This window comes from Protopterus annectens, chromosome 1.part1, assembly GCF_019279795.1.
Source record: "Protopterus annectens isolate FY-2018-M chromosome 1.part1, PAN1.0, whole genome shotgun sequence".
Classification (NCBI taxonomy): domain Eukaryota; kingdom Metazoa; phylum Chordata; order Ceratodontiformes; family Protopteridae; genus Protopterus; species Protopterus annectens.
In genome coordinates this window covers 1,731,808,385-1,731,829,749 of record NC_056726.1, presented here as the reverse complement: position 1 = coordinate 1,731,829,749, position 21,365 = coordinate 1,731,808,385, and the positions used below count along the sequence as shown (strand labels likewise).

Below are 21,365 nucleotides of genomic sequence, written 5' to 3'. Positions count from 1 at the left end.
GTTGGGATGTTACATCAACTGCTACCACCTCTGAAATCAAAGCCACTCTTCTATCTTCTTCTACAGTCATGCCTGACTGTCACAGGTCTTGCCTCATGCAATCCATCCATGTCTTTGCTGAACACCCTTTTTACCTCTCACCTTCTTCTGGGCTCTCCTAATTTTTTTTCACCAAATTGTTTTCTGCTTTCCTGCACATGTGCCAGAACCACTGTAATTTGTTCTCTTTGACTTTCTTTGCAATCGGAGTTACTTTAGCATCTGCACCGATGTTGTAATTTCATCATCTGTCATGATGAGCATCCTACCACCCATCTTGGGCACTCTAGCTTTCTCAATTAGTCTGCTTCACTGCCCAGGTTTCTGTACCATACAATAGTACTGGTCACAGCACTGTTTTGCTAATCTGTTCATAGCTATGTAACTGTTGCCCCTTTGATCTGGATCATAGCTGGAAAGGATGAAATGACCAGTTCATTTAACTTGTTATCTAAATGTAATAAGTGGTTTATGGAGTTGTGCAACTGGCGGGATCCCACCAATCAGACCACCAGAGGAGCAGACTGTCCATAACAACTGCCAACCAAGCAAGTAATGCAGGAGTTTGCTGCCCTGTGTGCCAGCCTGGCATCCATGCCATGGCCTCACCCTTTCATCCTGGTGTTTTCCATGTGTCATCTTATTCCTTGTCTAGCACTCCCCATCACAACTTGTCTACAGTCTGTCCGTCTGTGTCCATACACTCTTCTTCCCACTTTTTGTGTGGCTGCTGCCCTTACCCGAGTCTTGTATCTTGTCTTCCCTGTTACTTGCCTTTCCTTTAGCATTTTCATAGCCATCTCTCACTAACATCCCATGTACCCTTGTGTTCCATATATTACAAAAGAGGCACTTTCTATGGAACCCCCCTCATACCTTATGGTCATTCCCACGTATATAGTCAATGGGACAGGCATTGTGATGTACACACACCCACAGTGGTCTGTCTGGTAGCTACTGTACTCGTGCTGGATGAGTGTGATATACAGCAATACAGTGCCAAGTTGTACACGTGACTACACATTGACTTGGCTACTCTAGCCTGCCTGTAATTGTGATGTAGGTCACACACCCTGATGTAGCTCTTCTCAAGTCTTATAACAGCATAGTGCAGCTTCTGTTAGGACTGCCCATCTCTCTAATTATGCATATAATTGCTCAGATGTCTGGCATTATTAAATGCCTAAAACAGGTCTGATTAGCACTGCTGCTCTTTGAGCAGCAACCTCTTTGAAAATTATTGCTGCGTGCCTCTGCCAATGAAGCCCAGTCTGTGCAAAGCCATACACCTCAGGTACAAAAAAGTGAGGATATCAAGCTCCATTCTGGAAACAAGCATTTCATGGATGAAATTTATTTATTTTTATCCTTTGTAGGTAGTTCCAATTTGCTAGAGGCCTCTTTTCAGGAGAGACCCAATGCGGTATTTATACTACTGAGGGGAATTTAGACAGGGCATTGGGAAACTTCCCCTACTCTTTTTGACAGTTTCCATGAAACAGTTTACATCCACGTAAGCTACCACCAACTCTAGCAGATGGGACATCAGTTTAACATCTCATTTGAAGGACAACACATTCATGGAGTGCAGCACCCCTGTTATGCTGCACTACAGTGTCAGCAATCCACTCACCTGGTGGGGAAATAGCAAACTCACATTTGGCACAGAAGGCTGTGGGTTCTATTGGTGCACTGACACTGAAATGATTATCCTAGTGGGATACTGTATGAAAAATGTTGAGGCTGGTGTGGTTATGTCATATTCTCATTGTAGTTTTATATTTACATCCATTTGACCACATTTCCACTGTTCGTGTGTGCAGTTTTTTTTTATTAACTGCCAGAAATCTTGCTCAATGTTTTGAGAACGTTAACTCCTAATCTACACTTACAAGTGTCACAGGATATTTAACAGTCACTTGATCTACACACAACTCAGATCTGTAATTTTGGGCTAGCATTTCACCTAAATGATGGATGACATCTCAGGACTGCAATTCTCTCCCTCCTTGCTGTAGTGGAGTCAGTGCAGGACACAAAGCCAAGTACCTCTCATAGGACTAGAACACATGTTCTTGTGCTTGCATTGTACATTACATATTTTCCAGGAAGAAGCAATGAGTAATGCCCGAGTGTAGGATTATCCTATACTACTTATGTATAACTGCATTGCCTCATTACTTTGTTCAAGACTTAGTTCATTGTCATTTTTGTTGTATTTGCCAGAAGTGCATTTTTGTATAAGTCATTGTGGAGCTTTTCTCCCAGGGCCTCCACTGAAAATGGGCACTTTTCAGCCCAGTGGACTATCCTGGTAAACAAATGCAAATAAATAAATATCCAATTGCCAGGGATGACGTGTTCATAGGTAGGTACTAGGCTATCGGCCCAAGGGCCTATGCAAGCCTAGCCAACAAGGTTCCCTGGCTTACGCCACCCAAGAAAGTTACTTTCCTGTGCAACTGACAAGCAGAGACACAGAAGTGATCCCCGGGGTGCATTTCCTATTTCCCATCCATTCATCAAGATTTTTCTTGAAGAGTGCTAATGAAGAACTTTGCTTGACATAGATGGGTAGCCTGTTCCAGAGTATGGGAATGGGAAGTCTCTGGGATAGGAATTTATCCCTCCAGCATGTCCTGTTTATTGTGGTGACAAGGTTTAGGTCCCTAGAGCATGTAGCTCAGAGGGATTGGGATTTCTTTAGGTGTAGCATGTCCAACAGCTCTGGGTTTGACATAGCTTTATATGTTAGGCAGAGATCACCTCTAAGTAGGCGATATGCTACAGAGTAAAGCTAGAGTTTTTTGTGGTGGTCAGTGTAGGGCATTTGAGTCCAGTAATCCTCTTTGTGAGGTACTTCTGTGGCCTTTCCAGCTGCTGCAGATGTCTTGTGAGGTACATTCCAAAAGGGGCATTGTACTCTATAATGAGTCTAATGAGTGTATGAGTAGAGGGTAATGACTCTTTTTCCTGGACGAGAACCCTTTTATGATGAGGCGTGCCACGTAGAAGGACTTCCTGACTACTTTGGCGATGTGACTATCAAAGGAAAGACTACTGTCCACCTGGGTCCCAAGGTCTCATCACGCATTCGGTGTTAAGTAGATTGCTGTCTATGTGGTAGTTCATGGGTACAGAGTTTTTACCAAAGGGGATGACACTGCACTTTTTGGCATTGAGCTTGAGGCCATGGCTCTGACACCAGGCATCTGTCTCAGAGAGGCCCTTCTGTAGGATGTTCACATCATTTGGGGACTTGACTATGGCTCCTAGTTTGCAGTCATCTGCGAACTTCATTAGCCAGAGGCCTTCTGGGTTAGCCTGTACTTCAGAGAAGTAGATACCAAACAGGAGCAGTCCCAGGACGGAACCCTGTGGTACTCCACTTGTCACTGTTTTGAGGTCAGATTTGGAGTCTGCAACTTTTACAGTGTGGGTTCTGTCAGTGAGCCAGTTGGCAACCCATCTTGTGACGTAGGGATTTATGCCTAGTTTATTGAGATTAGCTGTAATTCCAGAATGTGGGATGGTGTCGAAAGCCTTGGCGAGGTCAAGATAGGCTGTGTGAACCACTTTACCCTCATCTACGGCTTTGGTGACTGCCTCAAAGAAGTCGATCAGGTTCAGGAGGCATGATCTGCCTTTCACAAACCCGAACTGGGTGGGATCCAGAGTTTGGAGGTTACCAATGTCTTTGTTTAGGAGTTCCATGACGATACGTTCCATGGCTTTGCAGACCAGGCTCGTCAGGCTAATAGGTCTATAGTTCCCGGGATCAGTGGTGGCTCCCCCTTTGTGGAGTGGGATAACTGTTGCTGTGCGCCATTCAGTGGGCACAAAGCCTGATGCGAGGCTATTATTGAACATGGTGCTTAAGTGGGGAGCCAGTTCATTCTGAAGTTCGTGTAAAACGCAGCCTGGGATGTTGTCCGGTCCCATGGATGCTGTGTTTTTGGCTTTAGAGAGTGCAGCTTTCACCTGCGTAGTTGTGATTACAGGGACTTTGTATTCTTCCTGTATAGATATGGGCCCTTTAGGGGGTGGGGGTGGGGGGTAAAGTTAGCACTGAATCTATCTGCCAGGATGTTGGCAATATCAGTTGGTTCTGTAATTTTCATGCCTTTGTGCTGTAACTCAGAGCAGATCTGGGTGTTGCCATTGTGATTCTTGACATAGCTATAGAATGCTTTGTGGGTGTCCTTGGAATTAGTGGCAATTTTATTTTCGTAGCTAGCTTTGGAGGATCTTATAAGGGATCTCAGCTTTTTACTGAGGCTGACCAGGGAGCTCCTCCACTCATGGGATTTTACTCTCTTTTGCAACAGTTTCTTCCTTCTGTTGTACAGTTTGTTTATGGCAGGGGACCACCAGATTGGCTTCCTTTTTTTGGAGGATAGCACGATCCATGCACTCATGTAGGTGCTTATAGAGCGCATTTGTGTAGGATTCAGCAGTTGTAACTGTATTGTCCATCTGCATGGGTGTCATGAAGTTCACTACTTCTGTCTTAAGCATGAAGTTGGCTTTGGAGAAATTTCTTACTGTGGTTTCCTTAATGGGGGGTGGGATGTGGATATCAAGGGTGATTAGCTTATGGTCAGATCGGACCAACGGGGAGTTGACTTCAGGTGTGGAACATCGGTCACTCATGTTGGTAATGACTAGGTCTAGGATATTGTTGCCCCTGGTGGGGGTGTGGATAAGTTGATCTAGGGCACTGGAGTTTATGAATTCCAGAAAGCATTGCGCTAAGGAGTTAGTACACGAGTAGTTTTCCCGGTTAATGGTGGGATAGTTGAAGTCTTACTAGGGTGTTTGGTTGAACCCTAGGTGGTGTATATATGGCAAAGCACAGTGTTGGTCATTGAAACTGCTGGTATTTGTTTTACCCTTTTCTAAGTAGAAAGCTGAAACAGAGTTAAGAGTACAGAAAGGAATCCAATGCTCTACTTTAAGTAGAAATAGCAGATGGAATAGTCTAGGATTTATTGTCTGCAGTGCTCTTTCCTTGCAGAAAATAAACTGAATGACAGACAGTGTGTGCTGAACTCAAAGCAAAGTGCTGTAGGCATAAAGGCCCAAGAAGGCATCTTTGAAAGATCTATGTATCACACTTCTATCCTCCTACAGTAGGAGCTAATGAAAGTAAACAATTTACAATGCCACAGTCAGCAAGGTATATTTATATAGAACAGTCAGTAAGATATATTGATGTATAAAATGATTTTAAATGTAGAAGAGTTATACCGACATTTTGGTTTACAAGTATGGCCAAGTTTATAAACAAAACTACATAGGTTCATAGGTTGGTACTAGGCTATCAGCCCTAGGGCCTATACAAGCCTAGCCATAACAATTCCCTGGCTATTTCTTCCCACAAAAGTTACTTCCCTGGACCCCTATCTAGCAGGGTGACTCCCATCTCCCATCCAGTCGCCAAGGTTCCTTTGGAAGAGGGCCAAGGAGGTTCTCTGCTTGACATGTATGGGCAGTCTATTCCAGAGTATGGGGATACTCTGGGTCAGGAACCTATCCCTCCAGCATGTTTTGTTCATTGTGATGACAAAGTTTAGGTCCCTGGAGTGTGTGGCTCTGATGGATTGGGATTTCTTTAAGTGTAGCATGTCCAACAGCTCTGGGTTTGACATGGCCTTGTATGTTAAGCAGAGGTAGACGATAAGCAACAGAGTACAGCTGGAGTTTTTTTTAGTCGGTCAGCATAGGGCATCTGCTTAGGCCTGTGATTCTTTTACTGAGGTGTTTCTGTGGCCTTTCCAGTTGTTGTAGATGTCTTGTGAGGTACATACCAAATGGGGCATTGTACTCTATGATGGGTCTAATGAGGGATTAGTACAGTGGGACAATGACCTCCTTTTTTTCTGGATGAAAAGCCCTTAGTGATGAGGTGTGCCACATAGAAGGATTTCCTGACTATTGTGGCGATGTGGTTATCGAAGGTGAGACCACTGTCCACTTGTGTTCCTAAGTCTCTTATCACACTTTTGGTGTTTAGTGTACTGCCACCTAAGTGGTAATACATGGGTACATGTTTTTTCCCAAAGGGGAAAACTATACACATCTTGGCATTGAACTTGAGCCCATGGCTCTGGCACCAAGCATCTGTTTCTGTAAGGGCCTTTTGTAGACTATCCACATCATTTGGGGATTCAATAATGGCTCCCAGTTTGCAGTCATATGCGAACTTTGTTAGCCAGAGTCCCTTAGTGTTGGCCTGTACTTCAGAGAAGTAGATGCCAAACAAGAGCGGTCCCAGGACTGAACCCTAAGTTACTCCACTTGTCTGGAGCTGGATTTGGAGTCGGCTACTTTTACAGTGTGGGTTAGTAAGCCAGTTGGCAACCCATCGAGTGACGTAGGGATTTATGCCCAGCTTATTAAGTTTATCTATGACAGATGTTACATGGAGGTTTACATGGAGGTATACAATAGACTGAACAAGAAAATGATCTTCAGTTTAATATACAGGGTATAGCTAGTTGCATTTGAATATGCACAGGGAAGTAGAAAGCCAAAATAATGAAGAGGAATTATATAAGAAAAATAGCACACAGTTTTCCAGAACACAATATTAAGAAAGAGAAAAAAAGTCAAACACTTCTATCTGTTGCAATTAACACAACCATTGATTGAATTAGATATCATTTTGTGCTGTTATTACTTTTACCCAAAAATTCCTCACCTGTCACCTTTTGACCTTCGCTTCTGCAGAATCTTTCCCTTGGGACGCCTCTCACTACCAATGCAGGATACTCCCTTCGGACCGGTTACTCGTATTGACTCAAGTCCTTTAGCAGACTTCTTAAAGGTAAACTCCACTGCTTCGCCTTCCTTTAAACTACGGAATCCTTCCATATGCAGTTTGCTCTGAAAAAAGAAAGGGACAACAAAACACAGTAAGCTACAATGAAAACTAACTTGTCATTCCCACAAATTCTTTTTTTGTTGCACAATAATCTCCTACATGTTTAGGGATTTCTTGAATGCAGTTTTCTTTGGGTTGATGAGTATTTCTAATTATTAAACACAAGGCGAGCCCGCAAGGCCTGCTCACACCTCACTTCAAAATCCAAGTCACTTCCTTTATGCAAACTTCACAGTGCACACACTTTTTTGGATTGAATTGTAGTCCTTTGTGTCACAAATTCCTTCTTCTGGGTCAAAAATTTCAAAGTAAACAGAAAAGAAAAAAAAAGTGAGTACCGGTCAGGAGAAGAAAGCTAGGAAACCAAAGAAATTAAAAGTGGGGCAAGAAAACACAAAGTGAGGGAATGAATGGAGAAAAGTAAAGAGAATGTGGAGTAGTAAACCAGCAGTACAAAGAACAGTCTAAGCTTGTTTGGTAATCACACCCCTCCCCATACATGGAGTACTATGACCACCAGCACAGGTTTTGACAACACTTAGAATCACCATTTTTTTCCTTATAAACAAACAGGAAAATAAACCCACCCAGTCACCAGATGGGGCTACAAATTAGTTAAGACATCACACACAACATTCTCTTATGACTTGTTCAAACAGACAAAATGAGCATTTTTTTTTTCAAAATTGTGTTTCACTTTGCAGTCAGTGAACTAATTAAAGATATCATTCATCAATTAACCAAAAATAGCCTGTTCTTACAGCAACATGCACTAAGTATACTGCACAAATAACTATATGGCAGAGCTAAAAGGAACCATATTTAATGCAACCAAAATTAAAAGAAGCTGGTGGTTGTGTATCTTGGGTCTGGTCATTCATAAATTTGAACACTTCCTTCCCACAAGATATCATTTGTGCACAAGTCCTGTTCAGATAAGGATGTTCCTGTTGCACAATGGTGCGGGTAGTAAGCTTAGGCAGCTGTACACCCTCTGATTCTCTGCAAACTAGAAATAAAAACTGACAGGCACTTGCTGCATCCACTTTGAGAATGTAGCCAAAACAGCTGTCACCAGTTCAAACAGACACTTTTTAATGACAATAAACTTACTTATCCATTTACATTCAGGTGTACAGCATTTTAAATCAACTGGAATTAAAAAATATGCAGCCCTCAGATACAATTCTTGAACTGCTTCCTTGTTCACTGCACCTATATCCTTTATATTGTTTATCTAATTCAGCTTGTAGATGATTATCTGCACTTGGAATTGTAGCCCAAATGCCCATCCCCCAAAGTGTAATAATGCTCTTTCGATACAGTTTGTGTAAGTGCTCTATAGCACCAATTTCCTTTCCCACCAACAAAACAGTTCCGGATGGCCCCTTGTAGCTCATTAATTTTAAAACAAAAGTACCTTGGTGTATTTTTCTGTACATACTCTCTTTTTCTCTTGGGAAGCACCAGGCAATTGTGTATTAATCCTCTTCCCATTATTATGACCACTGATGGAAAGGTCTCATCCAGGACAGGATGTAACAAGCACTTGGAAAATTTATGAGCCTTCCTCCAACTTTGGAATCAATCCTCTGAACTGCAGATCAGCTGTGGATTGCACGGTCAGTTTTGATGATAAAGGAAACAAGTGTGATGTAACAATAAGAACCATCATATGCTACATTTATTGCTGAGTATGTATAAACAGGATGGGATTTACTTATATAACTGCTGCATTAAGTGCAGTATTTGTCATACTAATGTTGACATAAGTTGTTTAGTTAAATCACCTCTGCATACTTCACACCCCACCCCCAACAGAGAGTTTAAAGTGCCTTACTAGCTTAGGAAAATTGGTTTTCTTTTCAAGCACTTATGCAGGTCTAACATACTTTAAATTATCCATTTAACTATTGTAATTTAGTAGCATAGCTCTAACTAAATTACTTGGAACCAGTTACTGCAGAAAAATATAAACTTTTTGTTTATGTAATGTCAGAAAATGCAAATGTGCATGTATATGTAAAGCAACTGCACCCTTCTTTTACAGCTTTAAAAGAATGGTTTCTGGATTTTGTTTTCACAAACGTTTAATATGCACAGATGTACTAATCTCTCTCATTGAGTTTTTTCTTATTCCATTAGGCTAGAGAAAATTATGAAAATGCAAGAAGCAAATTATTCTTAGTCACGGAAGTCACAGGGATATATGTGTTTTCATAAACTTGGCTAATAACAGCTCCTACTGAAATTAAATCTTGAAACATCATGTGGAATTCGCAACTAGTAGGACTAACCCATAAAGTACAGTTGGGTACACTTACCATAAATGTAGATGTTCCAGTGTATTCACTGTTGCAGTCATTACATTTGGGTTATCTGCTTGCAGGTAGCCCTCAGTCGGCCTAATTAACAAAGTCTTGGGTCCTGCGTCGGTTGCTGTCCCTTCTTCCATGACGTCAGGTCGTCAGGGGTATAAAACATGCAGCCGATGCCATTACATCAGTTTTTCTTGCCTCAGATGTCAGGTGCCCCCCTAATGGGGAGCAATTAAATATAAAAGTACAATGATATACCTCCAACAAAAAAGCAAATACACCAAAAAGGCTTTTAAGTATAGTAAAGGAAAGTAGAGGTATAGCCAAAAGAAATTAGGGGGCTGGAGGGAGGGTAACCAGGACTGCAACAGTGAATACACTCAAACATATACATTTATGGTAAGTGTACACAAAGTACAGTTTTGTACCTACCATAAATGTAGATGTTCGAGGATTCCCTTGCTGCAGTCCTGACAATTGGGGTATAGTCCGCGTCCCAGTCGGCCCGAATACCAGAGTATAAGGCTGACGTCGGTCATGGCGCCTTAGACTGACGTCAGTACGTCAGGGTACTAATGCGCATGACCGACGTCATTTCCTCAGTCTTTTCTTGCCCCAGATGTCAGAAGACCCAAAAAGACAAGTCCCAAAAACAACCTGCACCAAAAAACATGTACAATATATACAGTAATATATACAAAAAATATAAGCATGTAAACTCACCTACACAACCACCCTGAAACACAGAGGGGAAGGAGGGAGGGTAAATTGGACTGCAGCAAGGGAATCCTCGAACATCTACATTTATGGTAGGTACAAAACTGTACTATGTTCTTCGTCTTCCCTTGCTGCAGTCCTGACAATTGGGTAGAATCCCAAAGCAGAGGTAAGGGAGGCTGGCAAATTATAAAGTAGCAGGAGCTGACAACATGCCTTGTAAAACAGCTGTGGCAAAACCAGCTCTAGTCTTAGAGTATATAGGCAGGTGATAATGCCTAGAGAAAGTATGCACTGAACTCCAAGTAGCTGCTTCCAGAATATCCTTAGTTGCCACCCCTTAGAAATGCTGTTGAAGTGGCAGTAGCCCTAGTGGAATGAGGCCTAATCCCAGCTGGAACCTCTTTGCCATGATGGGAATAACAAAATGCAATGCAAAAGCCAATCCACCTAGAAATAGTTTGTTTTGACACAGGCTTGCCCTGTGAACTCAAAGCAAAAGAAACAAGTAACTGCTGAGACTGCCTAAAATCTTTAGTCCTGCTCAAATAATAACGAAATTGCCTGTGTACATCTAAAGTGTGCAAAATCTTTTCCCCTTTATTTTGAGGATCTGCAAAAAACGTAGGCAAATGAATAGTTTGGTTTAAAGCCACACTAGAAACCACCTTAGGCATAAAGGAAGGATTAGTACGTAATGATACCCTGTCCTTATGGAAAATCAAAAAGGGCTCTACTGCCATAAGGGCCTGCAACTCAGACACCCTTCTTGCAGAAGTAATAGCCAACAGAAAAGCAGTCTTCCATGACAAATATTTCAATTAAGCAGTAGCTGCAGGCTCAAAAGGTTGTAGAGTAAGTTTTTCCAACACAAAATTGAGATCCCAAGCAGGAGTAGGAGCTCTACGTGGGGTCTTATATTCTTTGCCCTCTAAGAAACTGCTTGAACAAAGGATGCGAAAACAAAGGTGGGTCACAATCATAGTGAGCTGAAATTGCTGCAGCATGAATCTTTATGGAAGAGAAGGACAAACCTTTGTCCAATAATTCAGTAAGATATTGAAGAGCCACACTCAAATTAGGCTCTGAAATCTCCAAATTCTTTGCTGTACTCCAAAATAAAAATCTCTTCCATTTTTCTGCGTACACTCTCCTAGTACTAGGCCTTCTAGCTTCCATAATCACATTTAAAACTTGTTGAGGAAGCTGAGACCTACCATGCTTCAACACAGAATATGCCAAGCTGTGAGATGAAGAGATCGAAGCTTGACATTGAGCAGATGACCGTCCTTCTGAGATAACAGATGAGGAATCAGAGGTAAAGGCCATGGAGGCTTCTTTACAAGACTCCTTAGAAGTGGGTACCAGTGTTGCCGAGGCCAATCTGGAGCTATCAAAATCATCCTTGGCCTGTCCTGTCTGACCTTTAGTAATACCTTTGGAAGAAGAGGTAGAGGTGGAAAGGCATAGACATGAAGGTTTTTCCAACTGAAAGACAGAGCATCCACTTTCCAAGCTGTGTGATGAAACCCCTTTGTGCAATACTTTGGCAGCTGGTGGTTTAGTGGAGAAGCGAACAGATCTATGTCTGGAGTTCCCCATGACACTGTCAATTTCTGAAATACATGAAGATCCAGTTTCCACTCGTGGGGATCCATGATTTGTCTGCTTAATACATCTGCTAGGAGTTCTGTGCTCCTGGCAGAAACCTTGCCTGAAGAGTCAGTTGCAGGCTTAACGCAGTCTCCCATAAAATCATTGCTTGCCTGCATAGAGGATAAGAATGTGTTCCCCCTTGCTTGTTGATGTACCACATGACAGTTGTGTTGTCTGTCAGAATCAACACCTGCCCTGGAAGAAGTAACTCCTTGAACGCCATCAATGCAAACTGGACTGCTAACATCTCCTTCATGTTGATATGTAGATGCTGTAGTCTGGCAGGCCACTTGTCTTGTATCCACTTTCCATTTAGATGAGCTCCCCAAGCAGTGTCCGAGGCATCTGTCGTTAAAATCTGACTCGCCTCTGGCCGGGTCACAGAGAGTCCCTTGTTTAGGTGACATTCCTGAGCCCACCACAAGAATTCCTTTTGAAGGCAAGGTATTATTTGAATGACAATGTCCAAATCTTGGCAGTGCTGTGTCCATACATTTTTGAGATACCATTGCAGCTTCCTCATATGCAGTTTGGCATTGGGAAGCACCAGAATACAAGATGCCATGAACCCTAATGCTTGAAGGACTGTCCTTGCAGTCAGCACGGACTGATGAGATAGTTGATGGAAGTAAAGTGACAGACTCTTTTGTTTGTCCGGGGTTAAAAAGGCCATCTGGGCTGCTGTATTCAGTCTCACACCCAGAAAGCACATGTCTTGAGAGGGTACTAGACTGGACTTTATTTCGTTCACAGAATACCCTAGGCATCTTAGCACTGCTATGACATATTCCAGATGCTGTAGAAGGTGTTCCTTTTCTTGAGCCAGAATCAGGCAGTCGTCCAAGTAAGGATAAATTTGAATGCCTTGAAGCCTGAAGTAAGCTATCACTGGAGCCAGAACCTTTGTGAATACTCTGGGCGCAGTAGATAAGCCAAAGGGCAATGCAGAGAACTGATAATGAAAATCTCCAGTTCGAAACCGCAGAGACTTTCTGCAACTTAGCCTTATGGGCACATGAAGGTAAGCTTCCTTGAGATCCAAAGTTACCATCCAGTGATCCTTGCGCAGCAGAGGTAACAGTTGCTGTAACGTCAACATCTTGAACTTGGGAATGTCCAGATAAGTGTTGAGGATAGATAAATCCAAAATTGGTCTCCACGTGTTCCCCTTCTTTGGTACTAGGAACAGGCGAGAATAAAATCCGAAGCCCCTTTCTAATACAGGGACTGGCTGAATAGCCCCTATCTGGAGTAACTGAGAAACTTGCTTGTGAGCCTTTTTTCTTTGTGGAGGAGGAACATCTGGCATGCCTTTGAAAGGGGGCATTGTGTGGAAATAAAATCTGTACCCGTGATGAATGATATCCAGCACCCATCTGTCTTGAGTGATTAAATCCCAATTTTCTTTGAAAAGAGACAATCTTCCTCCCAAAGGAGCTGCCAGACGAGAGTCCACTGGCAGCTGAAAAGGCAGGTCATTGGTTCTGCTTACGAAAGGACTGACCCCTGCCCTCACCAGAAGTCTGAGCAGGTGAACTGTCTGATCTAGGCCTAAAGAACCTTGAGCCCTGCCCCTACCACGTCTAGACCTACCCCTAGACTGGGAACCATAAGCAGGATATGTCCACCCCTTAGCAGGCCAATTTCTACTAAACTTCGGAGGCTGCACCTGCAAAAAATCTTTAACAGTCTGCATAGACTTAGCTTTGTCCTCCATTTTCTTTAAAACTGCTTCCACAGGCGGTCCAAACAACACATCAGACTGTAAAGGAGCATCCAAAATCCTGGTCTTAACATGCTCAGCTAAATTCTGATCCTTCAACCATGCATGCCTGCGAAGAACAGAACTAGTAGCAGCCACCCTCGAGGAGGCCTGAACAGCATCAAAACCACACTGCAAAGAATGCTTACCCACTTGTTCAGACACATGAACCAAATCCAGCAATTCTTTACACTCAATACCTTCCGCCAAAGCATCCACCTTAGATTTCAATTGTGAAAGGAGATAATTCTGATATTTCAGCATATGAAACTGACAATTCAACGCCCTCATGGCTAGAGTGGAAGAAGTATATACTTTCTTACCCCACCTATCCAAAGCCCTTGCCTCTTTATCAGAGGGTACAGGATTTTTAACCACAGAAGCTTTAACACCTTTAGGCCCCTGAGAAACAGTTTCTGGGTCCGCCCTGGGACTCTTAAACAAATACTTATGAGCTTCGGGCACCCTATAATACCTATCAGGCTTAACAGGAGCAGGAGGCAAGGAATCAGGGTTCAGAGAAGCCTCTGCAAAAACATCCTCCACCACATTCAACACAGGAGGAATAGCTAAGGGCCTATGCTGGGGCAAAAACAAGAATTCCCTAAGCCGTTTTCTGGAGTCAGAGTAATCTTGGCCTTCCCATTTAAAGTGCTCCCTCATGGAGTGAAGAGTCTCTGAAAATGAGAAATCCTCAGGAGGAGAAGCTGAAGGAGTGGAATCATCCACATCAGAATCAGAATAAGTAGGAAACTCTTGCAAGTCTTCCACAGAAGACTCTGAAGCCTGTGAACACCGTTCAAAACTATCAAACTCCTGTTCCACCCTAGGCCTCTTATCAGGTGGGGGCATAGAACCTCTAATCAGAGTAATCAAATCTTCTGCCATTTTAAGCATATGTTTCTTAGGCACAGAGCCCGAAATGCTAGGAGAAGCCCCTACAGAAGCTGAACTTGGCCTTCCTCTAAAAGAAGCTTTGGCAACAGAAGGAGAGGCCCTAACTACCTTGGGAAGAGAGGGAAGAACAGCTACCTGAGAAGTCCCCTCAGCCTGGCCTACCTCCTGAGAGGGCACATCCTGTAACAGTAAAGTATCTGCCTGAGACTCCATAGAGACTCCTGGCAAAACCTCTGGCTCCCTGAGCCTTCTAAAGGACCGGCGTCCGGGACTGCGGTTCCTCACCCTAGACTTAACTGTTTTGTCCTTGCGCTTCTTAGATGAAGCAGGCCGGAGCATCCGGCGGCATAGTATAATTGCAACGCTTCCCAAACACTAACCTAGCACAATCAAGCCTCCTCTTAATAGTGCGCTTGTTAAATCTAGCACAAGAGCGGCAACCAACAACGTCGTGCTCAGGCCCTAAACAAGGTATACACAATGTATGATAATCCCTATGCGGTATCTGCTTCCCACAAGAAATACAGTTATTCACTTTTTCTGACATCCGGTAAAATACTGAGGCAAGAAAAAACCAAAATGTTCCCCAACGGGGTTACTTAGCCAACTCTGAATTCGGTCTGAAACTCCGGTTTCGGAAAATCTCAGAACGCCAACCTGCACTCGCAAAATTGCTTCTGCATCGGACCATGCGGCAAAAAAGACTGAGGAAATGACGTCGGTCATGCGCATTAGTACCCTGACGTACTGACGTCAGTCTAAGGCGCCATGACCGACGTCAGCCTTATACTCTGGTATTCGGGCCGACTGGGACGCGGACTATACCCCAATTGTCAGGACTGCAGCAAGGGAAGACGAAGAACATCTGTACTATGTTCTTCGTGTTTCACTGTTGCAGTCATTACATTTGGGTAGATTCCCAAAGCTATGGTTGGGAGGAGGAATTTAGATCGCATTAGGACCAGCTATAAGGCCCTGCAAGACTGCAGTGGCAAAGCCAGCTCTGGATTTAGAGAACATTGGCAAATGATAATGCTTGGTGAAAGTATGTACAGAACTCCAGGTAGCAGCTTCTAGGATGTCCCTGGTAGGGATGCCTCTGTGAAAGGCTGTAGAGGTAGATGCAGCCCTAGTGGAGTGAGGTCTGCTCCCCTGGGGGATAGGTTTTCCATGGTGCTTATAGCAGAAATGAATGCAATGGCCTATCCATTTAGAAATGGTTTGCTTTGAAATAGCCTTCCCCTCTGCCTCTGCAGCAAATGCCACCAGCAGTTGTTCAGATTTCCTTTGAGGTTTAGTCCTGTCCAAGTAGAATCTAAGTTGTCTGTGCACATCTAAGGACTGCAGTATCCATTCCCCTTTGTTCTGTGGATTGGGAAAGAAGGTTGTCAAATGAATGGACTGATTAAGAGCCACACTGGATACCACCTTGGGCATGAAGGATGGATTGGTTCTGAGGGACACCCTGTCCGCATGAAAGATGATGAAAGGCTCAACTGCCATAAGGGCTTGTAATTCAGACACCCTTCTAGCTGAAGTGATTGCTAAAAGGAAAGCTGTTTTCCAAGAAATAAATTTTAAGTCTGCAGTAGCAGTTGGCTCAAAAGGAGGTAGAGTGAGTTTCTTAAGGTCCCAGGCTGGGGTTGGAGCTCTCTTGGGTGGTCTCAAATTTTTGGCCCCTCTGAGGAACTGCTTGAGCGGTGGATGAGAGAAGAGGGGTGGTTCTTTGTTATAATGAGCTGAAATGGCAGAGGCGTGGATTTTAATGGAGGAAAAAGACAGGCCCTTGTGAAGCATCTCAGTTAAGTATTGTAAAATCTGAGGTAAATTGGGCGCTGCTGTGCTCATCCCTTGAGATTGGTTCCAGGCACAAAATCTTTTCCATTTTTCAGCATAAGATTTTCTAGTACTAGGCCTCCTTGCCTCTAAAATGATATCCATCACAGGTTTACTGAGGGATGGTAAAGGATAGATTATGTAATTAGCCAGGCTGCAAGGTTCAGTGTTAGAAGCTGAGGGTGCAGAATCTGGTTCTCCTGCTGAGACAACAGGAAAGGAGTCTGAGGCAGGTGCCATGGGGATAACCATGACACACTGCGCAGGAGGGGGTACCAGTGTTGGCGTGGCCAGTCTGGAGCAATCAAAATCATCCTTGGTTTGTCCTGTTTGACTTTTAGTAGTACTTTGGAGAGCAGAGGCAGAGGGTGGAAGGCATAGACTGATAAGTTTTTCCAGCTGAAGGACAGAGCATCCACTTTTCAGGCTTGTTTGTGGGGAGTCCTTGTGCAAAATTTATCCAATTGGTAGTTCAGGGGAGAGGCAAACAGGTCTATATCTGGGCTTCCCCATTTGCTTGTCAACATGTTGAAAATCCTTGGTTCCAGTTTCCACTTGTGTGGGTCCATGAGGTTTCTGCTTAGTCCATCTGCCAGTGTATTTAATTTTCCTGGCAGGAATTGAGCTTGTAGGTGCACTTGGTAGCTCAAGGCTTTGTTCCACAATGCCATGGCTAGTCTGCGGGGGGGGGGGGTAAGAATGTGTACCCCCATGCTTGTTTATGTACCACATAACAGTGGTGTTGTCCGTTTTTAGCATAAGTTGTCCTGGAAGAATGTGGTCCTTGAAGGCTGTCAGTGCATTCTGTACAGCTAACATTTCTTTATGATTGATATGCAGGTGCATTTGACTTGGGTTCCATTTGCCCTGAATGCACTTCCCTGCCAGGTGAGCCCCCCCATGCAAAGTCTGATGCATCTGTTGTTAGGGTTTGGGCGGCAGGGGGTAGAGTGAATGGTAGTCCCTTGTTTTGGTGGCAGGCCTCTGCCCAACAAAGGAATTCTAACCGTAGGCAAGGTATGATAGGGATCATTGCTTCTAGATCCTGAGAATGTTGACACCATAGGCTTTTTAGATACCATTGTAGTTTCCTCATATGGAGTGTTACATATGGAATTAGTAGAATGCACAAGGCCATGAACCCCAAGGCTTGCAGTATTTGCCTTGCAGATAGCAGGGTTTTTGTGGACACTATTTTGAAGTAAGTTGTCAAATGAATTTGTTTCTCTGGCGTGAGGAAGGCCATCTGGGAAGTTGTGTTCAAGCTTGCTCCCAGGAATATAATTTGTTGACAGGGTACCAGCTGTAATTTCTTTTTGTTTATGGTGTACCCCAGACAAGTTAACACTTTTTGTACAAATGCCAGATGATTCAGAAGTATGTCCTGGCTTTCTGCCTGAATTAGACAATCGTCCAGGTATGGGTATATCTGAATATTTCTTTGCCTGCAAAATGCAATGACTGGAGCTAGGCACTTTGTGAATTCCCTGGGCGCAGTAGATAAGTCAAAGGGCAGTGCAGAGAACTGATAGTACATGTAGCCTGCTTTGAAACGTAGGTATTTTTTTCAAGATTCCCTGATTGGGATGTGCAGGTAGGCTTCCTTTAAATCCAGCGTTATCAACCAGGCATCTTTGCCTATCATAGGAAGCAACTGGTGAAGAGTTAGCATCTTGAACTTTGGAATCACCAAAAAGGTGTTTAGGATAGACAGGTCCAGGATAGGATGCCATGAGTTGTCTTTTCTGGGTACCAGGGAAAGTCTTGAGTAGAAACCTAGTCCCTGTTCCTCTTCTGGTACAGTCTGAATAGCCTTTAATCTTAAGAGAGAGAGTACCTGCTTTTGAGCCTCTGCCCACTGATTTGGGGGTAGATCTGGCCAACCGTTTGGGGTTGGTAAAGTGTGGAAGTGAAATCTGTATCCTTGGGAAACTATGTTTAAAACCCATTTGTCCTGGGTAATGAGTTCCCAGTTTTTTGCTTGCAGAGCAATCTTTCCCCCTAAAGGAGCAGTCAGTTGAGAAGTGCTTGGAAGTTTTAAAGTTAAGTCATTGAAGCAGCTTACCATAGGGGGAGTCTTACTACCCCCTGATTTGGAAGTGGGAGCCCTCCACTGCTTAGTCCTGTGCGTACCCTGGGACTGAAGCCTGGGTGTTCTGCTGGTTCTGGGTTTGAACTGAGAAGGCCTGGAAGAGGCAGGAAAGGACCAATTTTTTGAGGACCAATGCTTACTAAATCTAGGAGACTGCACTTGTAAGAAATCTTTAACAGTTTGCATAGATTTAGCTTTTTCCTCCATCTTTTTAAGAACTTCTTCTGCTTTGTCGCCAAACAGGCAGTCCTGATTTAAAGGAGCATCCAACAATTTAGTTTTAACATGATCTGGCAAAGATCGCTCCCTTAAGTCAAGCATGCCTTCTAAGTACAGATCCGGTGACAGCAGCCCTGCAAGATGCCTCTAGTGAATCAAAACCACATTGCAAAGTATGTTTTCCAACCTGTTCAGCAGAATGCATTAAATCCTGTAAATCCTTATTTTCAGCCCAATCAGGAATCAACATCATTTTCTGTTTGAGCAATCCAGTAATATGCTGCTGATACTTTAACATATGAAACTGGCAGTTTAAGGCCCTAATGGCCAATGCTGCAGAGGTGTATATCTTCTTACCTCATCTATCCAGGGCCCTGGAATCTCTATCAGAGGGGGTAGGATTTTTGGCAGTAGTAGCCTTAATGCCCTTGGGTCCCTGTGAAATGGTAGCAGGATCCGCAGTAGGATTTTTAAAAAGAAACTTGTAAGAATCAGGAACCCTGTAGTATCTATCAGGTTTTCTGGGAGCAGGAGGTAAAGAGTCAGGGACCAAGCTAGATTCTGAAAAGGCATCGTCAACAATGTCCAGCACAGGAGGGATAGCTAAAGGCCCGTGTTGGGGCAGGAGTAAGAAATCTCTAAGCCTCTTTTTAGAATCAGAGTAATCTTGGCTTTCCCAGTGAAAATGCTCCCTAAGAGTATGCAACTTTTCACCAAAAGAAAAATCCTGTGGGGGAGAAGCAGAGGGAATAGAGTCCTCTGCATCAGAATACTCATAGGTAGATAAGGGTAAATCCTGGTTATCAGAGGAGACAGAAATTTCAGAATCCTGGTCAGAAGAATCATAAGCAAATTCAATCTTAGATCTCTTAGAGGGGGAAAGTTGACTTCCCCTGATTAAAGTAATAAGGTCTTCAGACATTCTTATCATTTGTTTTTTAGGCATAGAGGCCTGACCATGTGGTCTGGGCGTTGGTTTCCTAGGCATGGTTCGAGTTTTAGGCCTAGAAGAAGAAGATGGCATAGGTTTAATATGCAAGTCAGTAGGCCTGAATACACCCTCAGAAGCCGGTGCCTGCACAGCGGCTCCAGACCCATCCAAGGTAGAGACAGCCGCAGGTTCCACAGTTGAAGCATCTCGCGGCATACCGGACACCGAATGGGTCTCAGTAGAGGCCTGTGAATCTGAAGTAGTGGGTATCAGGGGCTGCGAAAGCGCCTCACTGAGTACCGGCGAACTGGTGACTAGCTTAGGAGAAGTGTTGTCGGCAGCTTTGGACCTAGGCGGCCTGTCTCTGTCTTTATCTTTGCATTTTTTTGGAATATTGGAAGTCGGGTGGCTTACCGAAGACATATCTGGATAACTGAACCGAGTACCAAAATATTTAGAAGCAAAAATGTACCGACGATGAATAGTTTGTGGTTTAAATAAGGCACAAAACTGACAGCGATGTACATCGTGGTCAGGGCCTAGGCAAGGAATACAGTACAAATGAAAATCTTTATGAGGTATTTGCTTTCCACAAGAAATACAATTATTGACTTTTACTGACATTGGTTTAGAGCAAGAAAAAGTTTCCCCAACGGGGTACTTTGCTTTAGTTGAAGACTTCAGTTCTGAAACTCGAAAAAGAAAATTTCCGGAGTCGGCCGACCGGCACTTGCGAACTGCTTCAGCTTCGGGCACCGCACGGCAAGAAAGACTGATGTAATGGCATTGACTGCATGCTTTATACCCCTGACTACCTGATGTCATGGAAGATGAGAGAGCAACCGACGCAGGGCCCAAGACTTTGATAATCAGGCCGACTGAGGGCTACTGCAAGCAGATAACCCAAATGTGATGACTAAATGTGATGACTACAACAGTGAAACATGAAGAACATCTGCTTCACAGTTTCATTGTGAGATATTCAGTTCTGATCTCTGATCACTGTCTTTGTGGAGTTTGCCTCTTCTCCCCATTTGGATAACTTATTGCTGGATATTCTGTTTTTCCACCCTAAAAAATGCTGACTGGTTAGCTACATTAAATGGTCTATATGTAGTGCACATACCCTTGCCCTTATAACCCAAGTTGTGGCTGAAAATAGCTTTGAGGACTAGTTCATTTACACAGTTAGTTTAATTAAACCCCATTATTTTCAGGTTTCCCCCGTGTGCTATAAAACGAAGGCATGCAGATGTGTAAATTGAGGAAGGTATCACTTCAGCCAAAATGGCATATAAAACATCTCACAACAGCATAAGGGAACACAGAAAGATGATCATAAGAAAGCAAAATAAAATGAAAGATGACGGCTAGAAAGAAACAGTGTAAAAACCAAGTCTGCTTTGTTATTTACACTTTGTATTCATGAAGAAAGACTAGGGAGATTCACTAAATTCAGACCATAGAATATCCGTGGATAATGGGTCTGATAATTTTGTGTTACTTGTTCTCAAACAGTTTGTAAACACAGGCTGAGTGGGATTCAGAAGGACTTACCACAATGGGAAGTCTTAATGTGGCAGTTTTTCCCATCAAAGTAAGCCTATAGAATTATTAGACCTCACTACCTCTGAGGTTTTCCCCTGGTAAGAACATTGGCATGGGGCAAAGTTTCATGGTCAGAGATGAATGATAATGAAGCCGTCCAGGGAACAGCCTAATGAAAATTAGCCATGTGCTCTCCTCCGGAAATGTCAGCAGCTTCCGATTTCTCCAGCCAACTGTAAATTTTCACTGTTGGAGCTTGTTAAGTGCTGACAAGCTAAAAGAAATCTTGAAAATCCTGAAGAAAAGCAAATCTCAAACATCACTCTTCTCCTTTAAACTTCAAATTTGCAGGAGGCAGGAAGCTAACTTATCTATGCAAAGTTTGAGATTGACATAACTCTGAGAAAAGGGAATATCCTGAGAAGTGGCCATCTCTGGTACATGTAACCCTATTCTTTCAGCCA

At 43.4% G+C, this 21,365-nt stretch overlaps 1 protein-coding gene across 1 annotated transcript in view; it reads right to left on the bottom strand.

The window, feature by feature from the left end:
* The window catches only part of LIN28A (lin-28 homolog A), a 414,829-nt gene that overhangs the window by 162,197 nt on the left and 231,267 nt on the right, over positions 1–21,365 (bottom strand). Inside the window, exon 4 of the mRNA XM_044089592.1 lies at positions 6,743–6,927. Coding sequence (XP_043945527.1) covers positions 6,743–6,927 — 185 coding nt within the window. The remainder of the gene's footprint in view (positions 1–6,742; positions 6,928–21,365) is intronic.